This window comes from Lissotriton helveticus, chromosome 1_1 (genome assembly GCF_964261635.1).
Source record: "Lissotriton helveticus chromosome 1_1, aLisHel1.1, whole genome shotgun sequence".
Classification (NCBI taxonomy): Eukaryota; Metazoa; Chordata; class Amphibia; order Caudata; family Salamandridae; genus Lissotriton; species Lissotriton helveticus.
The window spans coordinates 508,203,482-508,229,373 of record NC_136057.1 but is presented as its reverse complement, the minus strand read 5'-3'; the positions used below and the strand labels follow the sequence as shown (position 1 = coordinate 508,229,373).

The following is a 25,892-nucleotide window of genomic DNA, read 5'->3' as shown; positions in this document are numbered from 1 at the left end:
ATTGCTGATGTTTTTGACAACTATTATCGATCTCTTTATTCTGATGATACTTTACCCTCATCTCAAAATTTGAACACCTTTTTTTCTGGCCTCCCTTCACCGCCCTCTCTTCCTGGTGAGTTTGCTGAATTGGAGAAAAACATTACTCTTCAGGAAGTGATTAATGCTGTCCACTCTTTGAAGAAATCGAAGGCACCTGGCCCCGATGGGTTGCCTGTTGAGTTCTTCTCTACTTTTCACTCAATTTTTGCCCCCAAATTATTAAATTTTTAAAATTCTTTTATTGAAGATGCTAAAGCCTCTGGGTCTTTTATGGATGCCTTAATCGTCATTATTCCTAAACCTGACAAGGACCATTCCCATTGTAAAAATTACCGCCCTATATCATTGATTAACAATGATTGCAAAATTTTTGCCAAGCTTCTTGCCTCCCGCCTAGATAGAATTAGCCCTTTATTGATTAAAACTGACCAAGTAGGATTTGTGAAAGGTAGACTAGCTTCAGATAATGCTCGAATGTTTTCTAATATTATTTCTCATGGCAAAAAGTTCAAAGATCCCCTTGCAGCCCTCTCTTTAGATGCTGAAAAGGCCTTTGACCGTATCAATTGGCAGTTTATGTTTCAAACTCTCCAATGGTTTGGTTTGGGGCCCTCTTTTATTTCTTACATTAAGCTTTTAAGCTCCTGTCCACATGCTAGTATTTTTGTTAATAACCATTTTTCTAAATATTTTGCTTTATCTAGAGGTACAAGACAAGGATGCCCTCTCTCCCCTTTATTAATTATCCTTTGTCTTGAACCTTTTTTGGAACGTATTCGATCTAATTCTCAAATTACTGGTTTTAAACTTACCTCCATTGAAACTAAAATATCTGCTTATGCGAATGACATCCTGCTTTATATGTCTAATCCTGTTGAATCCCTTCCACATTTTATGAATGAAGTTCAACTTTATTCCTCTATCTCCGGTTATAAACTTAATTTATTAAAAACAGAAGTTCTACCTTTAAATTCGATTTGTTATCAATTTATGTTTAATGATACTAATTTTGCTTGGTGTCCCTCCAAAATTAAATACCTTGGTATTTGGTTTTCATCATCCTTAGCGGACACACTTAAATCCACATTTAGTGCATTATTGAAGAAAATCCAATCCCTCTTACACGTATGGTCACCCTTATACTTGTCATGGTGGGGCAGACTGAACTCTATCAAAATGATGATTACTCCTAATGTATTGTACATTTTATCTGTGCTTCCTATTAAAATCCCTAATGTCTATTTCTCTTGTATAAATTTCATCTGTGTAAAATTTTTGTGGAATAACAAACACCCACGTATTGGCCTCAACAAACTTATTCGACCAAAAAATTAAGGTGGTGTTCGCTTTCCTAACTTTAAAACTTATCATTCAGATTTTTTGATTAAACAAACCTTTTCATTAGCTTATGATTTTTTGGATACTCCTATCCCTCGATGGATTCATTTTGAACGCTCCTTATTGAAAGATTTTTCCTTTTAAAACGTCCTTTGTATGTCTAATTGCTCCTTTTTGTCTAAAAATCCAGTTTTGAAATACTCCCAAACCTTACTGCATACTACATTTTCTAAGGACTTTACTCACCTTCAATGTTTTTTATCTTCTAGTGTATGGTATAATACATTTCTAAACTATAAAGGCAAATCTTTTTACTACAAATATTGGAAGGAAAAGGATATTTTTTTTGTTCATCAATTTTTACACGATTTTTCTATTATTCCCTTCCACTAATTGCAATTGCAATATCAGTTACCTGATTCTTTTTTGCGTGAATACAGTATTATTACTGCTGCCATACATTCACACTTGAATACCTTTTCCTTGCCTCCTGTTTCCCCTTCTTTAACTCCCCACACGCCTCTATACCCTTTATTTTCAACACATAGACCCAAAGCCGCCCTTGTATATAAACTATTATCATCTACTATTACTACTCGTTCCAAGTCAAATATTGAGAATGCTTGGGAAAATGATTTATCTGTTTCCCTACCTGTTCTAACTTGGGAGAAACTGTGGTCTAAGCTATTTAAAGTCTCCGCTGCTGCACGTATAACTCAGTCTTTGTTTTTTATTGATCATAGAGCTGTTATTACTCCTGTTAGTATTTGTAAGTTCTCACCGACCTCCTCCCCACTTTGTTGGTCCTGTTCTAATGAATTGGGAACATTAAGGCATCAACTGTATTACTGCTCCTCTGTTTTATCTTTTTGAAAGTCAGTTTGGAATGTTTGCATGTTAATATTTAAATTTAAAACTTCCTTATCATTATTACATGTTTTTTTAGGATCTTTATCTCCCGATATAGCCGTTGAACCCTCTGTAGCACGATTGTTAGACCTTTTTATTGCTTTAGCTTTTAAAGTAATTTTATCATCTTGGAAAGATAACTCTAAATTATCGTTGCTCACTTGGTGGAATTTTATTTGTGATGAACATAGGATTGCCCATGTCTCCTCTTCTTCTGTCTCTCAAAAAGTCAAGACTGATCATATTTGGCTTCCCTTTACTACTTACATTCCTCTAATTCTCCTCTACATTAATTCTTTCTATTTCTTTCTCACTTTAATAATCTTAACAACATTTCTTTTCTTTCTTTCTTCTTCTTTCCTTCTCTTCCTCTTTTCTATCTCTCTTTCTTGCTATTTTTTCCTTTCTTTTTCTTCTACTTATCACCTTATCCCTATTATATGCCAGTTTGTTTTATTTATTTTGTGAGGATAATTATACGCCCTAATCTGGCTTTTGCTATGTATTTGAAAATCTCAATAAAAATCTCTTAAACAAAAAAAAAAAGAAATAAAAGCAAATTGAAAATGGGGACAAAGTTCTCAGTCTTTGCGGATTGATCACGATTTATTAGCAGGTCCCAAATCAATCTTAAATGCCATTTCTAGAGGCGGAAATATGGGCAGAATTTTTTTTTTTTACTACTGACTAATGAGAATGGATGTATTGTACAAAGATCATCATTCCTGGGGCATAGACATGGAAAATGGACTGCCGACATACCAAGACAGGGAAATCTAGACTCATAACTGATGAGTAAAAGAGAAAGGGGACTAACTACAGGAGTGGAAAGAAAGATAGCCCACTCCCCCTTAGAACAACAACAGAGAAAAAGAAACGGCGGACATCTTGTAACGGCTAGCTCCACACCACACCTCTCACAATAAGGGAGAGCTAAATTAATTAATTTTTTGTGGGATTAACTCAGAACAAACTAGCTTAAGACTTACAACGAGAAGGGAAAATGAATGAAAGACTCCGAGCGTCGACTAGCACCAAAGCACAGAATATAAAATATCCATCTACTTTATCCAAAAATGCTGCCAAAAAATTCAAACATAACACCATGAAAAAAAACCCGGACATACTGTTCGCCGACCCTTATTTGGATAGAGTAAAAGGGACCATAATCAATGACCTGATCTTCTTCACGCATAAAACAGCTAAATGGCGCAAGGCCATCACAGAAATGCTGCGCATAAAAGCTGTGAAAAACATCCCTCATGGCACAAAAATGCTGACTTCACCTTCAAAAAGATGCAATGCAGAACTATGCATCACATTATATAAAACGGGAATAGTACTGATACAAGCAGCCAATAGGCACCTTGAGGAATTTGAAAAGTCTTTCATAATTTTAAAAGAAACTATGGAGGGATCAAGATACCAACTATCCATGACCCCAGCTGATGCCACTCCTGACAACAATGATACTACCACTGGGGACGCCAACCGAACTGGGGGACATAACACTCAAACATCCAGCTCTGGAGATATAACTGAAAGTGAGATGGCAACCCTAGAGAACGAGACAGAAAGGACAGAGAGGTCTACTAATCGTGCTAACGAAGAGCAGGACCAGGTCCAAAGGGAAGAGCCGATGTCACCACCAGTCGATGCGAACTTACTTGAAGAGGGTACCTCAGGACCAAGCGAGTCACCCTTTGACCCGCTACCTCCCTCGAATGCGATACCAGAGTCTTATAGATCCCCCCCCACAAACTCACGGATAACATCACACAACATAGATAATACCCGTGACATTCCAAATAATATCGGAAGCGACAACCTAACCAAGGATACAAAAGAAAGAACAGTGGGATCGAGAACAAAGCAACTACGGAGAAGAGCAAAATGCAAAACCCGGATTGACAGGTCAATCCTCCCTAAGAAATCACCTCGGAACTAGAAAGAAATTAGAGAGCTCCTGAAATTAGTAGGCAACATGGCACAAGGCTCGTTGAAAATTTCACAGGCAATCGAAAAAATGTGGGAGATGACGGTAAGCACGCACTCCAAGGTCTCGCACATTCAGAATCTAGTACTCTCCGAACAAAGAAGGAATGACGAGATGGCCTTGTCTCAAAAAAACAGGCTCAATAGACCAGACAGGACAAAGCCCTTGTCGAATGAAGAAACACTAGCCTTACTCCGAACATATGAACAACCGGCCCGGGGGAAGGAGGAGAGAATCAAAACAGTTCCAATTGATTCTAATAGGAGTATCCAGAAAGAATGACAGGAAAGCAATTCACCTCAACTTACAACAGATCCAGTTAACAGCAACTGAATCCGAAAAAGGGAACCCCATTAATTCAGAAAAACCTTTGAATTGCCTTCTACTCAATTGTCGTTCTGCAACCAAACATGCATCAGACATAGCAGCCCTCATCATCAATAAAGAAATTGACCTGGCAATCCTTACGGAAACTTGGCTCAATGAATCATCATCGCCTGTCATTGATCTCTTAGTACCACCTCAATATAACATTGTGAGATTAGATAGGCTAAGGAAAGTAGGAGGAGGTATAGCCTGCATCCACCGATTAGAGATTGAAGTCTACCAAATCCAAGCCGACCCCCTGGAATCCTGTGAATACCTTGGTCTGAATATAAGATCATCAAGTAACCAAAAGTGCAACCTGCATGCGTTTTACCATCCACCAGGGGATAACGCAAAGTTCACAGAGCAACTAATAGAGATCATAACGGCCAACTCCAATTCCGATGCCAACAACATTTTCCTGGGAGACTTTAATTTACATTGGGACGACGATAATGACAAAACGGTTAACTCACTCAAAGAGTTCCTCGTCGAACTAAACCTTACACAAGCATGCACACAACCTACACATGCACAAGGAGCGACCTTAGACTGGATTATCTCAAAAAAGAAAGAGACATCAATCCGCGCTATAGATCCATGTGATTGGTCGGACCATCACGCCATAACATTCGTAATTCCCACAGTGAAAAAGGGTAGGACTGTGCAACCCCTCAAGTCCAAAAAGCGATCAGAGATACAAAAGAGGCGAATATTGAACTATTGGTTGCTAGCTGCGAAAGAGACTTAAAGCCACCTAACGACATGCAGAATGTAAACGAGCTGACCGATCACTACATAACCTCAATTGGAAATATCGTCAATGACACCATGCCACTAAAACTAAAAAGAGTCACAGAAAAGCCAAAAAAATCCTTGGTTTAGTGGTTCACTGAATGAGGACAGGCGCAAACTGAGAATGGCCGAAAGAAAATGGAGACAACACCCTTCCTCCCCAGAGCTGAAAGCCCTCAGAAAAATCAGAAACCAGTATAACAAAAAGATAATCAACTCCAAAAAAGAATTTATAAGAGCAGAACTTGACAATGCCAAAAACAGACCACGAAAACTCTTCGAGATCTTAAAGCAACAGTCAGATAAACTAGCCAAATCGGCCCAAGAGAACTCAAAAACGCCCTTAAGCTGCGAAGAATTCTCCACATTTTTCATGGAGAAGACCAAATCGCTAGAGGTAGAGCTCTCAAACGCTGCGGCTATCCTCCCAACCCAACCGCTGCCGACCAGAGAGGCTTACATTACAACAGAGAATATTAAGACAAAAAATAAAGCAAATTGAGACACATTTGAATTATATGACCAGGACAAAATCGCCAAAACGCTGTCTGAAATCAGACCGAACAACCACTATCAGGACCCTCTACCTGCAAAGTGTGTTAAAGAAATCAGCCATATAGTGGTCCCGATCTGGACCAAAATAATAAACGCGTCACTTGCACAAGGGATCCTCCCTGACTGCCTAAAAACAGGACAAGTTGTGCCAATAATCAAAAAACCGACAGCGGAAACAACAGATCCGAATAACTACCGACCAGTAACCAACATCCCTCTACTGGCCAAACTAATTGAGAAATGCGTGCAGAGCCAACTGAATCAACACATCACCAAGTTCTCCTTACTAGACGAATGCCAATCAGGATTCAGAGCAGGACATAGCACGGAAACAGCGATCCTGCATATTGTCGATGACGCGCTACAAGCCCTAGACCAAAATCAAGCATGCCTATTGATTCTACTCGACCTATCATCTGCTTTTGACACGGTAAATCATGAAGCACTATTGTCCAGGCTACATGACAGGATGGGACTGTCCGGAAATGTGCTGAAATGGTTCAATTCTTTCCTACGGAACAGAACACAACGATTCCTGGTTAACAAAGCAATCTCACCCCCTTGTCCTAATACAATTGGGGTCCCGCAAGGTTCAACGCTATCACCGGATCTATTCAACCTGTATGTCGAACCTCTTACAGACATTCTTCGGAATTCTCAGATATCCTACCACATGTACGCAGATGACACGCAAATATACTTGAAGATCGCCTCCCTCGATGACATCGATCTAATGAATGAGACATTAAAGATGGCTTTACAATGGTTAACTACTAATCATCTGAAACTAAATGCCCATAAAACAGAATTCTTGCTAATTTCACCTCCAAGGAGCCATTCTGAAATAAAGGAATGGACCAAATTGGTGACTGCGCTTAACTGCACCCCAACCGTAGTCAACTCAGCTAAATCACTAGGAATCACATTGGATGAGAACCTTGACATGAAAGCCCACATTAATTCAATGGCGAAAAGCGCCCGCTACCATTTAAGCTACCTAAGAAAATTAAAACCATTCATCTCAGAGGCAGATCTAAAACTGGCTATACAATCCCTAGTTATATCGAGGATCGAATATGGTTGCTCCACATTAGCTGGCCTACCTAAATCATCCACAGCCCCACTAAAAGCTTGTCTTAACGCAGCGGCAAGACTCATCACTGGATCTAGGAAATTTGATCATATATCTCCTCACTTGAAAGCACTCAACTGGCTTCCTTATGAGGCCAGAATTCAAATGAAGTTAGCATGTATTACCCACAAAGCGGTGCACTATAACACGCCAAGATACCTAGCCAAGAAAATCAAGCTATCGGGAGGAAACAGACCAACCAGAAGCGCCAAGGAGCTGCTGTTGCGGCCAGCCATCTTCCAAAAGAAAAAGTCTTATGACCGAACATTCTCTGGAGCTGCCCCCAGAGTCTGGAATTCACTCCCTCCAAGTGTGAGGAAGATTCAAAATATTGTAACATTCAAACGGGAATTGAAGAGTCTTATGTTGAGTAAATACCTTGCATAGGGAAGCTGGCGGATCGCGGGTGTGTATACTTATGTCAGCTGAAGGGTGGCCCTTTCAAGAATATTACTCAAGAATGTTATCATTGATAAGGGACTAACTCCTCACACAAGCCCTGACTGTGTCCTGAACGCTACCACAGTCCTATGCGAACTTATAATTGTTTTCTAAAGCCAAAACTATATAACCTCTACCTCACCTTAGTTGTCGATATAGACATGAATATAAGCTAAGCCTCACCTACCTCTAATGCTAATTGCACATGCGTTTGGAATAGTTAGATTTAGGTACCCCCTCATAGCCACAGTTTCCTCTACCTCATATCTGTTTGTTTGTATAAATTGATTCTATATTGCCAATGTGTAACCTACCTCGATGTTAAGCGCTCTGATACCCACGGGTCTTGTTCGCGCTATATAAAACACTATAATAAATAAATAAAAATAATATATATATATATATATATATATATATATATATATATATATATATATATATATATATATATATATATCACTTTTGCAGAAGCATATTTATTGCGATGTCTTTTGACAGTTGCAGTCCATTGCTACAGATCTTCTGAGTAACATGTTCAGGACTTCATCTTCAGGGGGCATTCCGGCACAGCCTCAAAGAATTCTCTTTAGAATATTTTTAACAATGACTCTAAGCTAAGTCTGGTTAGTTTTGATTGCCTATCCCTCAATTCAACAAGGGGAGCTCCTGCCTCTTTGTTCAAAGTCAGTTATTGTTTTGATTCACGTTCTGGTTCAGCCAGAGCGTGAATAGAGTGGCCAATGGGTCAGCTCCCGTCAGGTATTGCTTTATTTGAAGTTCTGGTCACATTTTGAATCAACACACACAATAGCCATTTTCTGTTCAGAGTGTCAGACATTGTCAGAGATGGTCTTGTGCCTTTTTACATGGGTGTCCTCCCTGGAAAGGGAAACGTGTCAATAGGTGTAGGAGTCCATCTTTCTTCTTTCTTATTTATTTATTTATTTTTAACTACAGGGACAAGTGCTACATACCAGCCGCTGGGGACGACCACCAGTGCATCACGGAAACTCAATTGTTATAGACATTGCTGGGTTCACCTTTTTATTTTTAATATTAATTCAGAGCCTGGTGTCATGTGAGCCCCACAGCATGCACCTCCCCCTCCAATTCAGTACATCCCGAGTAGCAGAGCATCAGCACAACAAAACAAGTCATCTATGCATGCTTGTCTTGCAGGACATGGTGGTTGGAAAGTTACATAACGCTGGCTAGCATTCACTAGGGAAGAGTTCACTAGATAAGGTGCATGGTGACTGGAAGGCTGCAGGTCCGATGGTGGCACAAACCTCAGCGGCCTACCATACTAATCTAACCGAAACCTAATTGACAAAGTGCAGCATCTCCAGGGTACCAGTGGCCTGGCCTGGTACCTCTATAAATGTCTGAGGGTGAGCCAACGACACCCCAGTACCTTAGAGGGTGTTGCAGAAGCATCTGTGGTGCTCGGCATAGGAGGAAATCAATGGCACTTAAGCACAGAGCACCGCTCACCCTCTAATAGTACCTCCGCCTCCAGACCTCCAATACTCAAAAGGCAGTAACGAGTTTAAGGGCAGACAATCAGTTCCAGGAATTATGGTAAATTCCTTGGCAATCTGAAATAAATCATGATGATGACTGCATGGGATAACACCCCTTCCTGATTAATTTCCTACCTCACTGCCTTTTCCAAATTGTCGCATTTAACTTCTTTTCAAAGGACAGGTTTTCAGAGGCACTCTGTTGTCTTCTGCTCCTTGCAAAGCCATGTTTTTGTTGCTCGGATTTGAATTCCTTAAAAACACTGAAGACAAAAGTCATTTGGCAAAACAGGAACAGTTTTGTTTAATTAAACAATTTGTCCAGGAGACAATTAACGGCACGAGGTCGGAGTACTGTCTCAATTTACAGTGGGCTCGCATTGGTCTTATATACTATGTTACATCAGCCATAAACATATCTGGAGTACCATATATGGTGAGGAATGGTGGTTGCTGCCCTAGAGTCCTAAATTATTGGTCAATGGTTACTAAAGGTGGATTTTCACCTTGTATGGACAGTGTGGTCAGTGGTGAATGTGTCCAGATGTCTTGCATGGGGAGCGCCTAATCACTTTGTGTGCTAGGTCCTGATTGGCTATGTGTTCCTAACTTATTTGATATCTGACTTTATGGTGTTTTCCGAAGCCCGGGTACCCTATCAGGACAAGTGTGTTTTAATGGGAGCAATCTCGCCTGACCATTGGGTTGTTGTTGCACCTTACTGTAAGATTCATCAAGACTTTCCTGCATGCGTGTTTGTCTGCCAGCTATACACCCTCCCACCTGTGACCAGTGGCAGCTGCTGCCATGTAAAGTGTGTGTGTGGGGGGGGGGAGGGGGGAGAATAATCAAAACAACATAAAAAAGGACTTTGACTGCACCCCTTGGTGCTCCTCTGCCACATAGCAGACAGAGCAGACTCCCAGACACCCCAACCCAATCCTGACGCTGCTCTCAGGCTATACCAAACATGTGAGAAATGCCAGGTTTGGCCTGAGCCGCCTGGTCTGACGCACGCTCAGGCACAGGGAGCCTGTGCCTTTTCTCCACCCAACTGTGGGATACAGCTGGGTTGGAGAAACCTAAATGTGTCAGTTTGGCCATCCTAAGACGCCAGGCCAAACCGACAAGCACACTTACAGTGCCCACCACTCCTCCCAGCCCCGCTCCACCCTATACTGGTATCAGCTCAGTCAGTAAAATAAAATGATAATAAAAGTCTTTTTATTATCATTTTCTTTTTGGTGGCTCACAGTGAAGAGATGCTCTTCCGCTATTACAAACGAGCCGCCGCTGCATGTGATCCATCAACCAGTAATCCCGGGCCTAGGGTACAGGGCCTGTCTGACTGCATACTTGTGTATCGAGTTAGATGTGGAGCTAGGGACGAATGATTCTACTTATAAGAACGATAGTTATTTTTTGTCAATAAATGCATCTATATCAATATTACCACTTTCATTACACTTTTTTGCAAACTATACAGTGATATTTGTAATCCCATAACTCTTAAGATCTCTTAAAATTCCTTTTTCAAGTGCAGCTGTGTGTGCATGTTTTAAGTGCAATGATGCACAGTGAACTCGTTTATCATTTGCTTTTACTCTGCAAATATGTCCAAACAAGTCGTAGCATAGAAAATGTATCTTCCAAAATACAGTACACTATAAGAATAAGCAAACATATTGGCACCCACCTAGCCTTATTTACTAAGCGAGGTAGCTTTGATCACCAAGTGAACTATATACCTGCTGTATACCAGGATTTCTCTTTATCAATCATTCCAGCTTAAAAAAACAAAAAACAAGCCGGCCTTTAAAAAAAATATATAAAAAAAAGCTTAGAAAGATTCACTGGCGGCCGACTTCTCATTCTTTATAATTTCAGACAGGTGATCATGTTGTATATGAACCAGTTTCAGTTTCTTACGGAGACGCATCACTGAGCTTTTGTACTTTGTTCCATTTCCAGTCTCTATTAGGATGCCCGTCCACAAAGGAACCAGCAGGGTAGTTGCAGCCAGAATCCTATGGCCAATATATGCCCAAGTGATGCACGATTTGCTATTGCTGCCCGATGATAGGGGACCTGTCCGGTCACAGGCAGCAAGATGCTGCCAGAATCACCAACAGCTTCCCTCTAGTGGCTTACACGGTCATTCCATCCATGACTATATCTCCCAGGCCAGTTTTTTAGGTCTCGCGCCTAGCGTTGCACTGCGCGAGGCATTTAGTAATCGAAAAACGGGGTTTCAGCAGTCACCTAGGAATCGCACACGCTCGTGCGTGTGCTTTTCCTTTTGTGGGCAGCTATTGGCCTTTACGTGCGTTTTTTAATGAAAGACTGCACGCAATAGGCCAGAGGCGCGCGCTTTGCTCTGCCCATGGCCTACTGGTGTCTATTATGCGCTTGGTGCGCGTAATAGACACCAATAGGCAGACACGTGGTTTCAATTATCATGCCGACGGGGGCGCGATAATTAAAAGCACGGGGCTGGCTGTTGGGCGCGCGCACCACTCGCGTGCATCTTCTGTTTGGATCAATTTCACGGGGAAGCAACGAAATGCTAAGGCTTTGTTTTTACCTCTATACATTTCTGTGCAGTGTCTATTTTGTGAGAACTTTGTGGCGCCGCACAGCACACACCAGGACTGCATTCTAGGTTTTGTGGGAGAGCCTAAGAGAGTATGCATCCCCATAAGGCTCCTCTGCCCCCGCCTCCCGTTCAAGTCAATCTGTTTCTCTCCATTTCATTCTCCCTAGCCCTTTCTCTGTATTTTATTGTTTTCTCTTACCTTTTCTCGCTTTTTCTTCGCACTGCTTCAGTGCACATTTCCCCCATGCTTTCTCCATCCCAGGTACATGTTTTTCACCGAGGTCGCCCCCGCCCCGATGTCCCGCCCTCTTGTGATTTATCGGTTCCTGGAGGCCGCGGTATGGATTGAAAGGCCTCGGACATGTCTTGTGCGTCACTGAAAAAAGGACTGCGAGTAAGGGCTGCCAGCCCAGCCAGCCAGTTGAGATACCACAGACCACGCTCTTTAAAGTCTCCGCACTCTCACTGCGTTCGGCCTCAGGGGTTCCTTCAAAATGGTGTCAAGTTGCAGCGCTAGAAAACAGCCCCCGCGGAGCTGTGCCGTCATCTTTCAGTATGTTCTCCCCCAGCTCCACAACCGAAATTCGCTATGATGTTGAGCACGTTTGATTAATCTGCAAGTCCAAGTGTTATATTTTTACTCAGACTAGTAATGTAGGAAGTGTGATATTTTTTTCTTGTTTACCCATGTCATGGAAAGTACTCAAGTTCCATTTTCCTGTTTCGAGCGAGCATTTCCCTTCTGGGTTAGATAAACCACTTCCTGCCCTGCAACAGTGGAACATTGTACCCTCCAGTTGTATTTTTGCAAGTATTGCATTTAAGTATTCCTGCACACGTGCGTAATGTAATGTTTATTTATCTAGCTCTATAATTATGAGCTGCATAAAGTGGATACCATTAGTTAAGTTTACACACGCAGTCCTGGAGGCTAGAATAGCTTGTCTGGCGTTGTGTTTTTGTCTAAATGTACATGCATATGCATACAGTCTGCGGGGGGTCAGGGGGCTCAGTGAATTATCGCCTGTTTGACCTCACTGTGACAAACACGAATCCCGGCAGACCCACTGAGCTTTTCATCATTCTAAGGTCGATTAAATGAATGCCATTGATCTGGGTGACAAATGTTGCCTATTCAGCGCCAAGATTCTCCAGGTGCTGAATGTGCGCTTTACAAATAGTCATCTAAACACTAATATAATGTTTATCTCCGTAAGGATGTGTTTGTGTTAACACCGAAGAGTTCTGACTTCACAAGACTTGCTGTCCGCAGCCAGTGTGAAAGGCAGACCAAGTAGCAGGACTTGAAACGAAGCTTAAACCATTAAAGTGGTAACTAGATGTATAGACCAGGCGTTAGCAAATAGCTTTTCATTTAGGTCTGAGGTTAGCAAACGCCTTTTATTCACATTTTTCTTTCACTAATACAGATTACATTATGAGCCGGGCCACTTCCATTATGCGATACTGTGGCTTTTTTTCGTATAATTATCAATTATTAACTTGCAAAGTATGCTGCATTAAGCCACATAATTTGCCTCTTCTTGCTGCATACTTTAGTTAACCCTGGTGGATAATTTGGAGCTACCCTGCTACTTAATTCCATTGGCCCTGATTAGGAGGCACTTGGTCAGCCCACTTCAGCCATATGCTAATTTTATTTTGAGTGACTGCATCTAAAGCTTTCACAATGAGCACACCCAAACAGAATGTACTCAACCCATCAGAATATCAATCAAATGTATCCTCCTCAACAATCTCCAATAAAAGATAAAGTTGTCAAAACTCCCAACATCACTGTGGCCGAGGTAACTCCCCTGATTAAAACAAGCATTTGAAATGCAATAGGTCTCGCATTATTAAAGTTTGAGCTATTGGTGTTGCATTATTTAGCAATGCCAATAACTCAACTTTAATAATGCAAGACCTATTGCATTGCAAATGCTTGTTTGTCTTTGTTTCAGATTACTTGCATTTAAGGATTTATAATAGTATAAACAGGAATAATAGTACCAGAACACAAAGAAAACAAGCATTGTCAAAGTTAATAGGCCTGTGTTTAATGCAGAAACACGAGAATCAGTATTTGATCTGGTCTGGTTTTGCATGCATTGGCAGATTAAAGCCACACTTATTGGTTTTGTCATTGCTTATTTGTTGTCAGGTCCACGATTCAATAACTCGCTTTGTAGTATGGAAAATATCTGACTATAGATGTGAGTATTCGTTTGCAAAGTTTTGCTAAGTTTACGACTTTCGTAATGATTGTTCAACTTTAAAGCTTTTAAACGCATTGCTGACAAATCTTCAATCCGTTTTTTTTTTTTTACAAGAAGAATTTTCCAACAAGCTTTTTTTTTTTATCGCACTAAAGGTGGGTGTTTGTCATAATTAGTTTGTTAAATTTTGCACTTTTTTGTCCACACAATTTAAAATTTTGCAAGCTTTTCAAACTTCACAAACATTGCATTTGTTTCGAAGAGCACTTCATGAAGTTTGCATAGGAAAAACTCTGTACAATCATGATGAAAAATTGCTACCAATTTAATAAATTAGATAGATAAATTATAACTGACCTTGTAGAAGCCTTTCTTTGTTGTATCTTGTTTCTCCACTGGAACAAAATAGAAAAGAAAAATGTACATGTATCAGATCAATAATTTTTTATTTAATCGTTTTTATTAAGAAAATGCAGAGTGGAAAAGTATGGTTTTGATGTATTTAGGTGACAACCCTCAATTATGATAAAGCTTAATAACAAAGTACAACACCAACATATCAAAATGGCTGGTACAATTGTGAAACTTAATTTAATAACCGGGACAAAGAGGTATTTGTCCAGCATTATGAAACGTCAACGTAGAAGGTCCAGACAAAACAGTTTACAAATCCGAATCTAAAGCTTTCCTCGCCAGGTAATTCTCAGATACAATTGCAAAAAAATCACGATACAGCAGTATTCCAGGTCTTAATATTCACCTGACTGAACATTTTCCAACCACAAATTTATAACACCCACTCCTAATATGTCATATTTCATGTTTTGCGACTTCAAATTGTTAGGCCGCAGACTATCCATGTTATGATGGCATTTAAGAACTCCTTCATAAAGCAACATTTCCTACCCATGGAGTGAAAAAATATCTGTGAGCTGTGGAAACAAAATCCCACACAAGGTTTGTAATAGGTGACGAAATGTAAGTCAAACTAGAAATGAGGGTCTCAAGGCGCTGAAGGGGAGTGGGGCGGGGAGAAGGGGTGCAGCTACTGCTCGAACAGCCAGTTCTTGACAAGTCTCCTGAAGGTCAGCAGGCCCTGGGTCTGTTGCAGATGGGTGGGGAGGGTGTTCCATGTCTTGGCGGTGAGGTAGGAAAAAGGTCTGCCGCCGGTGGTTGCCCTGTGGATGCGTGGAATGGTGGTGAGGGCGAGGTCAGCGGAGCGAAGCTGGCGGTTCGGGGTGCAGAAGGTGAGTCGTTTGTTGAGATATGCTTGACCAGTGGAGTCCTTTGTGAGCGTGGATGAGGAGCTTGAAGGTGATCCTCTTGTTGACTGGGAGCCAGTGCAGGTTTCTCAGGTGTACTGTGATATGAGTGTTGCGTGGGATGTCGAGGGATGTCGAGGAGGAGGCTTGCGGAGGCGTTCTGTATGCGTTGTAGTCTTTTCTGGAGTTCGGCCATGGTTCCTGCATAGAGGGGGTTGCCGTAGTCCAGTCTGCTGCAGACAAGGGCCTGGGTGACCGTCCTCCTGGTTTCTGTGGTGATCCATTTGTAGATCTTGCGAAGCAGGCGGAGGGTGTTGAGGAAGAGGAGAGGGCGTTGACTGGCTGGTCATTGAGAGCGATGAGTCCAGGATTAACCCCGGGTTGCGTGTGTGGTCGGCAGGCTGCGGTGCGGTGCGGTTCCCAGAGCGTCCGGCCACCAAGAGTCATCCCATGTGGAGGGGTGCAGCCGAGGATGAGGACCTCTGTCTTGTCTGAGTTAAGTTTCAAGAGACTGTTCTTCATCCAGTCGGCGACGGCCTTCATTCCTTCGTGGTAGTTGGTCTTGGCGGTGGCGGGGTCCTTGGTGAGTGAGAGGATCAGCTGGGAGTCATCGTCGTAGGAGATGATGTTGCGGTTGTGTGAGCGAACGAGGTTGGCGAGCGGTGCCATGTAGACGTTGAAAGGGTTGGGCTGAGGGATGATCCTTGGGGCACGCCGCAGGAGATCTTGGTGGCTTCAGATCAGAATGGGGGAGGTGGACCCTCTGGGTTCCGTCGGTGAGGAAGGTGGTGAGCCAGTTCAGGGCTTTGTCGCGGATCATTGTGTCGTGGAGGCGTGTGCATAGGGTGTAGTGGCAGACGGTGTTGAAAGCGGCCGAGAGGTCCAGGAGAATGAGGGCCGCAGTTTTGCCATTGTCCAATAGGGTCCTGATGTCATCGGTGGCAGCGATGAGGACGGTCTTAGTGCTGTGGTTGCTGCAGAATCCGGATTTGGACGGGTCCAGAATGTTTTCTCCTCGAGGTAGTGGGTCAGTTGCCTGTTGAAGATCTTCTTGATGACTTTCGCCGGGAACGGGAGCAGGGACATGGGCCGGAAGTTCTTGAGGTCCTTTGAGTCCGCTGTGGGTTTCTTGAGAAGGACGTTGATCTCGGGGTGCTTCTAGCTTTCCAGGAAGTTGGCGGTCTCGACGGAGCTGTTGATGATCTTCCGGAGTTGGGGTACGATGATGTGATTTGCTTTGTTGAAGACGTGGTGGGGGCAAGGGTCGGAGGGTGAAACGGAGTGGAAGGTGTTCATGGTTTTGAGTCTCACTCACTGTAATGCTCCTGCAGTACCCAACTTTCATACACTTAGGGTAAGGGGCCAAAGGTAGGGTACACATGACTCCTGTTAACAATTGTGTACACAAGTAGGCTGAGCAAGGACTACTGTTTGGCTTAGCATGCCACCTACACACAAGTAGCCTGTTGGCACATGGGACCCAGTCTAAATTGTATGTGGTCTTGTGCACAATGATGCCAAACCTTTATAATTCATTTGGATATCAAAAGAAAATGCACATTTGTATTTGGAGGGTAAAGTTCTCAAAATCAAAATCTTAATTAAGAAAATAATGGGAAAAAAGGAGAGATGGAAAAAACAAGACACATTTGCCTAACTTGCTATGATGCTAATCTGTTATTGGTGCTATATGCGTTTACAACTGACTAGGGCAATTTCCATCTCCTTTGAATCTTGCTATACTGCTTTGGGTCATTTGTCTTTCTGTATGAGAGCAATACAGAGGGTTGAGGTTCCTAGGGAATCCTCTCTGGTTGGCTGCCCCACAAGTGGCAGCAGAGGATAGGGGGATGCTTCCGGGTAGGTACAGGGGGAGGGATCTAGGGAAGATGGAGGGAGGCTTCCGGGTAGGTACAGGGGGGAGGGAACCAGCTGTCCCTGGGGCAGGTATGGGGGGACTGTGGGGGGAGGCTGGGGGGGAGGGAGAAAAAGAAAAGGACAAGGTAAGGTTTAAGGTGGTTAACGTTAGAAACTGTAGACAGGGAATGTTATGGCAATTAATGAGAGGTGCAGAATGTTTTGTTTTATTAAGAATTTATAATGTTGCAATTTAGGTGTTTAGCTTGGAATGTTTCGGGCTTGAATAACAAGAACAAAAGGCGTATGGTGTATGAGGAACTTAAAATGTATGATCCACATTTAATTATGTTAACGGAAACGCATATTTGCTTTAAAGACAAGAAAATACTGAGTCAACGGGGATACGAGGTGGTGGTGTGCACTACTTTTAATGCTCCCATTAGGGGAGTTGCAATCTTGAAAAAAAACCAACCATGGGGGGTAGTGATTAAAACTGCTTCGGACAATGGAGGCCGGTGGGCCATTACTCAAATGCAGGTTGAGAACCGTAAATTTGTTTTTTGTGCCATATACGGGCCAAATATTGATGACCCGCGCATCTTTGATTGGTTAAATATTGAATTGCTCTCGTGGGAGGGGGAACTTATTATGATGGGGGATTATAACTGCGTGCTAAACTATGAACAGGATGTGACTAAGAGAGGTTTATTTAGACGCATGCGTAAAACTAGGGCGGCGATATTAGAACTAGCTCGGATACACAATGTAAAAGATGTATGGAGGAACTTGTATCTAGATCAACCTGGCTATACGTTTTACTCCTCACCCCACAAACTGTATTCACGAATAGACTTGGCGTGGGCATCAGATGAGGTTATTGAGGTTGGACGTATGGAGATCTTTCCAAAGGTCTCGTCGGACCACAATCCAATTTTATTGTCATTCAGTATAATACAAAGGGACCCGGAAGTTAGATTGTTTACCTTTCCTAGATATATATTGGCAGATGCAGTTTTTGTCAGAACGTTGAAGGCGCATATTAAAGAATTTATTGAAATCCATTTAGGAAGTGCATCTCTTTTATCAGTCTGGGACCCTTATAAAGCCTCTATCAGGGGGCTCGTGCAACAGTATGTATATAAACAAAACGCAGAACAAAGGAAAAAGGATAAGATTGTAATAAATGGTATTTCGCAGCTGGAAAAACAATTAGCCGACAATTTGAGAGCTGGTGGTTTGGGGGCGCAAGATATTGAACAATTAGAAACTAAATTAGTGACTGCACCCTCGACCCTTAAATGTGCTTTAAGGGAAAATAATAGTCGAAAGCTGCTTAAATATAAATTGGCACAATATGAATGTGGGGATAAGGTAGGAAAGGCCCTGGCTTACAAGGTGGCAGATGACCGAGCTACAACATTAGTCAAATCCATTAAAGGCCCTAATAATAGATCATATACTCAGCCAGTACAAATAATGGATCAGTTTGTAACATACTATAAAAATCTATACACTCCAGAGGGTAGCTGTACAGAAATGCAGACACAAATGTATATTAATAAAAATCTCCCAGTTCGTGAATACCTAGATCAAGAATGTGTTAATGGGCTGGAGGAAGAAGTTACGTTAAAGGAACTGCACTATGCTGTTACCTCTCTCCCCTCTAATAAGGCTGCTGGTGAGGATACTCTCCCCATAGAATTATATAAAATTTGTGCAGATGAAATCTTACTACTTTTATGCTTAGTTATTAATTTAATTGGCGTCACTGGGCAGGTACCAGAATCGTGGAATACAGCTAAAATTATGTTTTTTCTTAAGAAAAATAATTTACCAACGGAATGCGGCTCTTATCGTCCTATATCATTGATCACTGACGCTAAAGCGTATTCCAAGATGTTAGCTCTTCGCATGGCCCCACTTATGCCGTTGTTGGTAAATGAACAACAACATGGTTTTGTAGCTGGGAGGGACACTACTACCCATGTTAACATGGCGATTACCGCCTTTGATGTTGCAGCAACTAATCACACCCCACTCAGGATGATACTTTTAGACGCAGAGAAGGCGTTTGACCGAGTGGGGTGGGATTACTTATGGGGGGTGATGAAACAATACGGCTTTAAAGGACGTTTTTTAAGAAGTATACAAGCTTTGTATAAAGATCCTAATGCCAAGATCAGCTATGCAGGGGCTGTTTCATCTAAATTTTCAATCTTACGGGGGACACAGCAGGGGTGCCCTCTGTCACCCCTACTCTTTGCTCTTTCCATGGAACCGTTTATTAATGCCCTTCAAGAGCAAGCTAAAATAAAACCCATGCATCATGAAGACAAAACTTTGAAAATCACTGCTTATGCCGATGATTTAGCCATTTACACTACCAATGTGGTAGAAGCACTGGTAGGGATCTCAGAAGAAGCTAATAATTTTGGGGCTATTGCAGGTTACAAACTTAACATGAATAAAACGCAAGTTATAATGAATTACCAGTCTAATCCTCAAGTTCCAGGATATTGTCTGGCTGCGGTTTATTTAGGGGTTACAATTTCTTCAAAGATCTCGGATATAAACTCATTAAACTATGAACCTTTATTGAAAGAAGTGGCAGCTCTTTTAAAAAAGTGGCATAAGATTCCGCTTAACCTGTTGGGACGATTGAATTTGATTAAAATTAATATCTTGCCTAAATTCTTATATCTTTTTCGTTGTATTCCTCTGCGCGTTAATAATTTGCTTTTTAAAAAGTTGGACAGCATTATTAATAGCTTTTTGTGGGGCTATAAGAAGCCTCGAAGATCGATGGCAATTCTGAAATTACCATTGGAAAAAGGGGGTCTTAACTTCCCTGATTTTAGAGCCTACTTTTTTGCTTCTTTTTTGAACCGGCTTCGTAGTCTGTTTACTAGTTATAATCAATTTTTTTTTCATCAATTTATGCTTGGCAGAGAGGCAAAACAATTTTTGCCAAAAGTGCAGGACCCGAATTATTTTAAACGTGTAAAATTTAAGACCGCACGGGATGCAGTACGTATCTGGAATATGATTATGATTAATTGTGAGACTTCTTTTTTTCACACTGACCTGTTACTTTGGGGTAATCCTGGACTTCCAGGGATTTTTAGTGATAATACTGGACGAGATTGGGCTAAATATGGTATTCTAAAACTGGGAGACTTATATGGTTCAAGTGGCTTCTTACAATTTGAAACTTTGAAACTTTTGTTCAAATTACCGCAAATGATGCGTTTTAAGTATATTCAAATAAGGGACTATTTAATCCGTAAGATGAACTTGATATCTGTAAGTAGCTCAGATTTATGTAGTTGTTTTTATTCAACAAATCGGAAATCATTAATTAGTATGGGATATAAGTGTTTAAATCAAAACAAGCTGGATGAAGCTCCTCGTTTAGCGATAAAATGGACTTCCATATTAGGATTTAATGTGACAACTCAGAATATTACAGCCGCTTTAGTAAACATTAATAAAGTGACTCATTCATCTAGTCTAATGCTTCAATCGTACAGAACAATATCTCACTTATACTATACACCACTGAGAATTTCCAAATGGGCACAAAACAATGTGAGCAGTGACCGTACTAAATGCCCTAAGAGTGGGCTGGTGGCTGCAGATATTGTACATATGATCTATACATGTCCGGTATTAACAGGGTATTGGTCGGTAATAGAAAATATTTGATATAAACAAAAAGTGATTAGTTCTGCATTATCAGCAGCCTCAATTTTACTTGCTATATATCCATCTTGCACTACCAACACAGATTTGTTAAATAGACTTCTGACCAGTGCTAGATTGGTTATTGCGAGAGCTTGGATCTCCCCGAACCCTCCTCATACAATGGAATGGTGGGCGTTAGTTAATGAGATCTATACTATGGAGGGCTCAATTGCAAGGAACCGGGGAATAAAAGCAACCGGGAAGTTTGTTAAAATTTGGGGCACCTTTTTAGAATAGTACATGACTACAGAAGACACTAATAGTAGTAGGCCTCAGGGAATATATCTGTGTTTTTCCATTTTGTCATTGTTGATACAGGACTATACATCATTTATTCATTTGCTTTTTGTTCTGTCTTATGGCTACATTTGAAGGATGTGTAATGCAAAGAGTCTGGCGTTACTTTATTTGTATTTTGATCTGTACCGTTATTTTATATTATATGTTTTGTTAAAAATGTATTTGTTGATCACCTTGACCTGCTTGTCAATAAAGAATTAAAAAAAATTTTTTAAAAGGAGGGTAACGTGTATATTCTGTAGTGTTTTTTCACATTGTGCACTTTGTGTCTAAAATGTGTTAGATTGTAGCATTTGGCAATTACTTAATACGAACACAAAAGTTGTTTACTTGTATACATTTTATTGTGCCTAGTATACAGATCTAAGATCAGTTTTAGCCTAAATAACTGGCTGGAGATAAGTATAGCACTCTCCTGTTGGAGTTCAAAAGTTCTACAGACTACTACTGCAGTTCTGGAATGGATTAACTGTGCTGCTGGAGGAAAGAGGCATGGCTGTGAATTTCAGAGGCTGTAAGCAGTACCTCCCTGTTAATTGGGAGATGAGAATTTCCCAGCTAGAAAAGCAGAGTTAGGGCACACTCATGTACCAAGACCCCATCTGGAGGTCCTTTTAAAGTCAGAGACGGAAGGGGAAGAGGCAAGGACAAACAGCAGACCTGGTGTGACTTTATAGCCATCATTTGAAGTGTGCTGTAGAGAGACAGGACAATAATTGGGTTGAACAATGTTAGCGTAAATTAGAAATGGAGGGATAACGTGGTCAAGTTAGATTGGGTAGTCAAAGCAATACATGAAATTACAGGCAGTGGAAATATTGCATAAAACAGAGAGGAAGGCGACTGGTGAAGACTAAAATAATACATTGACAGGCCCTCACATATAATATTAGATAACTTGCTATGGTACAAAGCAATTGGCTGGGGTATAGTGTGGGTCATCAGTTGCTAGAAAGCTGCAAAGGCCCAAAAGACTGGAAGATGTGGTCTTTAGGGATGATTCGCTCATGCTAGGATAGCGTTCCGGCGGAAGGGGGCCAAAGGACTGGAATTTTGATGGGCGTCAGGATACCTTTGGGACTAAAAAGTGGACTGTACTTCTCTAAAGAAGGTCAAGTTATGCAAAGAGTCCCCTTGAGTTAGAAAACAGCCTTCTAAAGTTGCAGAATAATAGTGAGAAGTGTGCATGGACCTGGGAGTAGCAACAACATTGATAAATATGTTGACAGTATAGAAGTATTGGAGCTGGACAGAGTCTGTGTAGAGGGAGAAATAATGCTAGCAAGTATATGATTTCTTTCTTGAAGAAGTGCAGAATGTAGGCCACCGTAAGCCTTGCAGAAGTCAGATATTGTTGTTTCCCTCTATGTAAGCATGCAGTTACTAATTATTGACATCCCACCATGAGTCTATGAAGAATCCTGGTTCAAATGTCCTCTTGCTGCTTATAAATATATACAGTGGTAAAGAGGCAAAAATAAACGTATATTTTGATAGCCTGGGGAGATAGAGCCGTATGTCTAAGATAGTACCGAGAACCCTGTTCCTCCTGCCCACTTCAATGAATCTTGAATAAATGACATGGTTCCTTGTCGCCAAGGAACTGATGTCTATCTGTCCAAGCACTTTCACCAAAAGATGTTCAAAGGCTGGGTTGGATTTAGGAATGGAGGGAAAAAGGAAAAGAAGACAGGGACCCGATTAGAAGACAGCGTGCAGCCTTAACATGACAGGTCAGTACATTGCAGTTGTCACACTGCAGGTCAGAACATCAAGAATTGTTTTCAGTATCTTCACCTCGTGGTACTTACTTATCTCTAGTGAGCAATTCATTTATGTTTTTGAGTGTCATATTGAATATATATTATATATATGATAATCACCAACTGGTGGTCGCCAGTAGGTAGTTATAGTTAGGACCTAGTTTCCATAGGAAAGTAATTTTTTGTTTTGCTAATAACTTTCACGGCAGTTGACAAATCTTCAAAACTAGTCTGAAAGTCACTTCAGCTGCGGTGTTGAACGTTTCGGGGTGAATCGTCAAGAGGGGGTGGAAAGAAAAGATGGGGGTGTCCCAAAACGTGTTTTCAGTATGTAATTTGCCATTGGGACTTTAGACAAGACTACAGCCCAAGTAGCTAAACAGAAATACACCAAATGTGGTGTAAATCTGTTTAGTATTTTTGGAGTCAATAAAAAAAAAAAGATTTATATACCTCTAGAGGCACGGAGGGTCAGCGGATCAGACTGATCTCATACGGAGATCTCATTGTCTGTCACCACTTCAACCAGGAGGTGGGGTATACAACCTTTACCACGCAACTTTTACAACGACCTACCATTACCACGCATTTTTTACAACGCAGGATCCATTACAACGCATACCATTACCACGCATGTATTTACAACGCAGGTACCTTTACAACGCATACCATTACAACGTAAGTATTGGTAAGTATATTATTTTATTAAAAATATTATAAGTTTGCATTTTTGGGTAAAGGGGTATTTTTAGGGTTCAGGGTCAGTTTTGGGTTTTTGGGTAAAGGGGTATTTTTAGGGTTCAGGGTCAGTTTTGGGTTTTTGGGTAAAGGGGTATTTTTAAGGGTTCAGGGTCAGTTTTGAGTTTTTGGGTAAAGGGGTATTTTTAGGGTTCAGGGTCAGTTTTGGGTTTTTGGGTAAAGGGGTATTTTTAGGGTTTAGGGTCAGTTTTGAGTTTTTGGGTAAAGGGGTATTTTTAGGGTTCAGGGTCAGTTTTGGGTTTTTGGGTAAAGGGGTATTTTTTGGGTTCAGGGTATAAATTAAATATAATTAAATTTAAATTACATTAAATTAAATTGATTAAATTAAATTAAATAAATTAAATTAAATTAAATTACATTAAATTAAATTACATTAAATTACATTAATTAAATTAAATTACATTATATTAATTTTAATTAAATTACATAAAAAATATTAAATTAAATTAATTAAATTAAATTACATTAAATTAAATTATTTAAATTAAATTACATTATATTAATAAAATTACATTTTAAAAAATATTAAATTTAATTAATTAAATTAAATTACATTAAATTAAATTATTTAAATTAAATTAAATTATATTAATTTTAATTAAATTACATTTTAAAAAATATCAAATTAAATTAAATTTAATTAATTAAATTAAATTACATTAAATTAAATTAAATTAAATTATTTAAATTAAATTAAATTACATTATATTAATTTTAATTAAATCACATTTAAAAAAATATTATATACTTACCAATACTTACGTTGTAATTGTATGCGTTGTAAAGGTATCTGCGTTGTGAATACATGCGTGGTAATGGTATTCGTTGTAATGGATCCTGCGTTGTAAAAATTGCGTGGTAATGGTAGGCGTGGTAAAAGTATGCGTTGTAACGTCATACATCCAGGAGGTGGTGGCAGCCATCTTAGAACTTGGGACTCGGCCCAAGTCCTAAGAAAGAGGGCAAACCAAACTACAAGGGGAAAGGGTAGGAACACCCTGACCCCCTAAGCCTGGTGGTGGTGCAGTGCCACCGGGATCCCGTCAGCGTCCCAAAGTTTAAATTTTTTCTTATTTTGCCATGAATTTGGGGAGGATCTGCAGGGTTAAAAAAAAACATAAGGGCAGCGCACAGCCCACCTCCCCAAGCCAATTTCAGCCCTAGGGACCCCATTCTCCGGGGCCTAGCTGTATATGTAATGTGGAGGGGCCCGGCTGCAACTACAAAGGGGAGGGGGCTGCGCAGCCCTCCTCCCTAAGCCAGTAATGGCCCTAAGGAGTGTATCCCCCAGGGCCAGCTTACTGGTGCAGTCATGTAAATCTGTGTTTGCAGGGAAACAGATGAAAAGATTGCACACGCCCCACAGGGAGCAGCAGTTTTAGCTGCTCCCTGTGGGCAGGAGCAATGTTTGCTCCCGCTGAAGGCGGGGAGCCAGCTGGGGCTGCGGGGCTCCCCCGTGGCCCCCCAACTGTACTGTGGTGGGTGCCCTGGGTGAGCACCAGGGGATCCATCTTATGTTGGTCGTGCCCCGGGAGATGGGGTCCATGGAGCAAATTGGCCTGGCAAAGGTGGACCTTCCTCCCCCTATGGATATTGGCCATGCCCCAGGTCATGCAGTAACAGGGGACGTAATCAGCCCATGACGCGGGCTGCGTGCCCCTGCCCCTTATTCCAATATGTCTAGGCCCCTGGGGATGAGGTCTCTGGTGCTTAAATCAACCCAGGGAGAGTGATCGTGTGCCCTCCTACCCTATAAAAATGCACCATGCCCTGGGGGATGGGGTCCCCGGTAGGACTGGGTGGTAAATTCCGTTCCGCTGGCAGAATTTGGGTAATTTTGTGTTCCACGGAGAACGAGGAATTGGCAAAAAGTCTGCAATTCGTGACTTTGTGGAATTTTTTGCTTGTTCGCGCTTTAAAAATGCGTGTTTACGGGATATTTCCCCCAGAGCGGAAAAAAAGCATCGTGAACGGCAGAACAAGCAATTCCACATGTTCACAGAACGTTTGCGTGCTCGTAAAGATTTTTTGCCATTTCGCAGAGCTTTGCCTAGCGCACCCACACAAATTCCGCCCACCCCTAGTGCTCAGGGCGAAAAGAGGCCCGGGGAGAGGAGGGCATGTTCAGGGGCATGATTTATAGTTTCTTGAGATAACTATAACTGCTGAATGTCTATGGTTTAAGGTATGTAAAATCTGAGTCCAACTATAATGTCCCTGTAACCGGATATATATATATATTCACTGAAAAAACCATAGGTTATAGACCATATATAGTTAGGAATTTGCATT

General features: G+C 41.2%; 1 protein-coding gene across 2 annotated transcripts in view; it reads right to left on the bottom strand.

Moving 5' to 3' along the window:
- Positions 1–25,892, bottom strand: part of TIGAR (TP53 induced glycolysis regulatory phosphatase) — a 254,178-nt gene that overhangs the window by 164,925 nt on the left and 63,361 nt on the right. For both annotated transcript variants that reach the window (XM_078673963.1, XM_078673962.1), the window contains one exon: positions 14,270–14,307. In XM_078673963.1, coding sequence (XP_078530089.1) covers positions 14,270–14,307 — 38 coding nt within the window. The remainder of the gene's footprint in view (positions 1–14,269; positions 14,308–25,892) is intronic.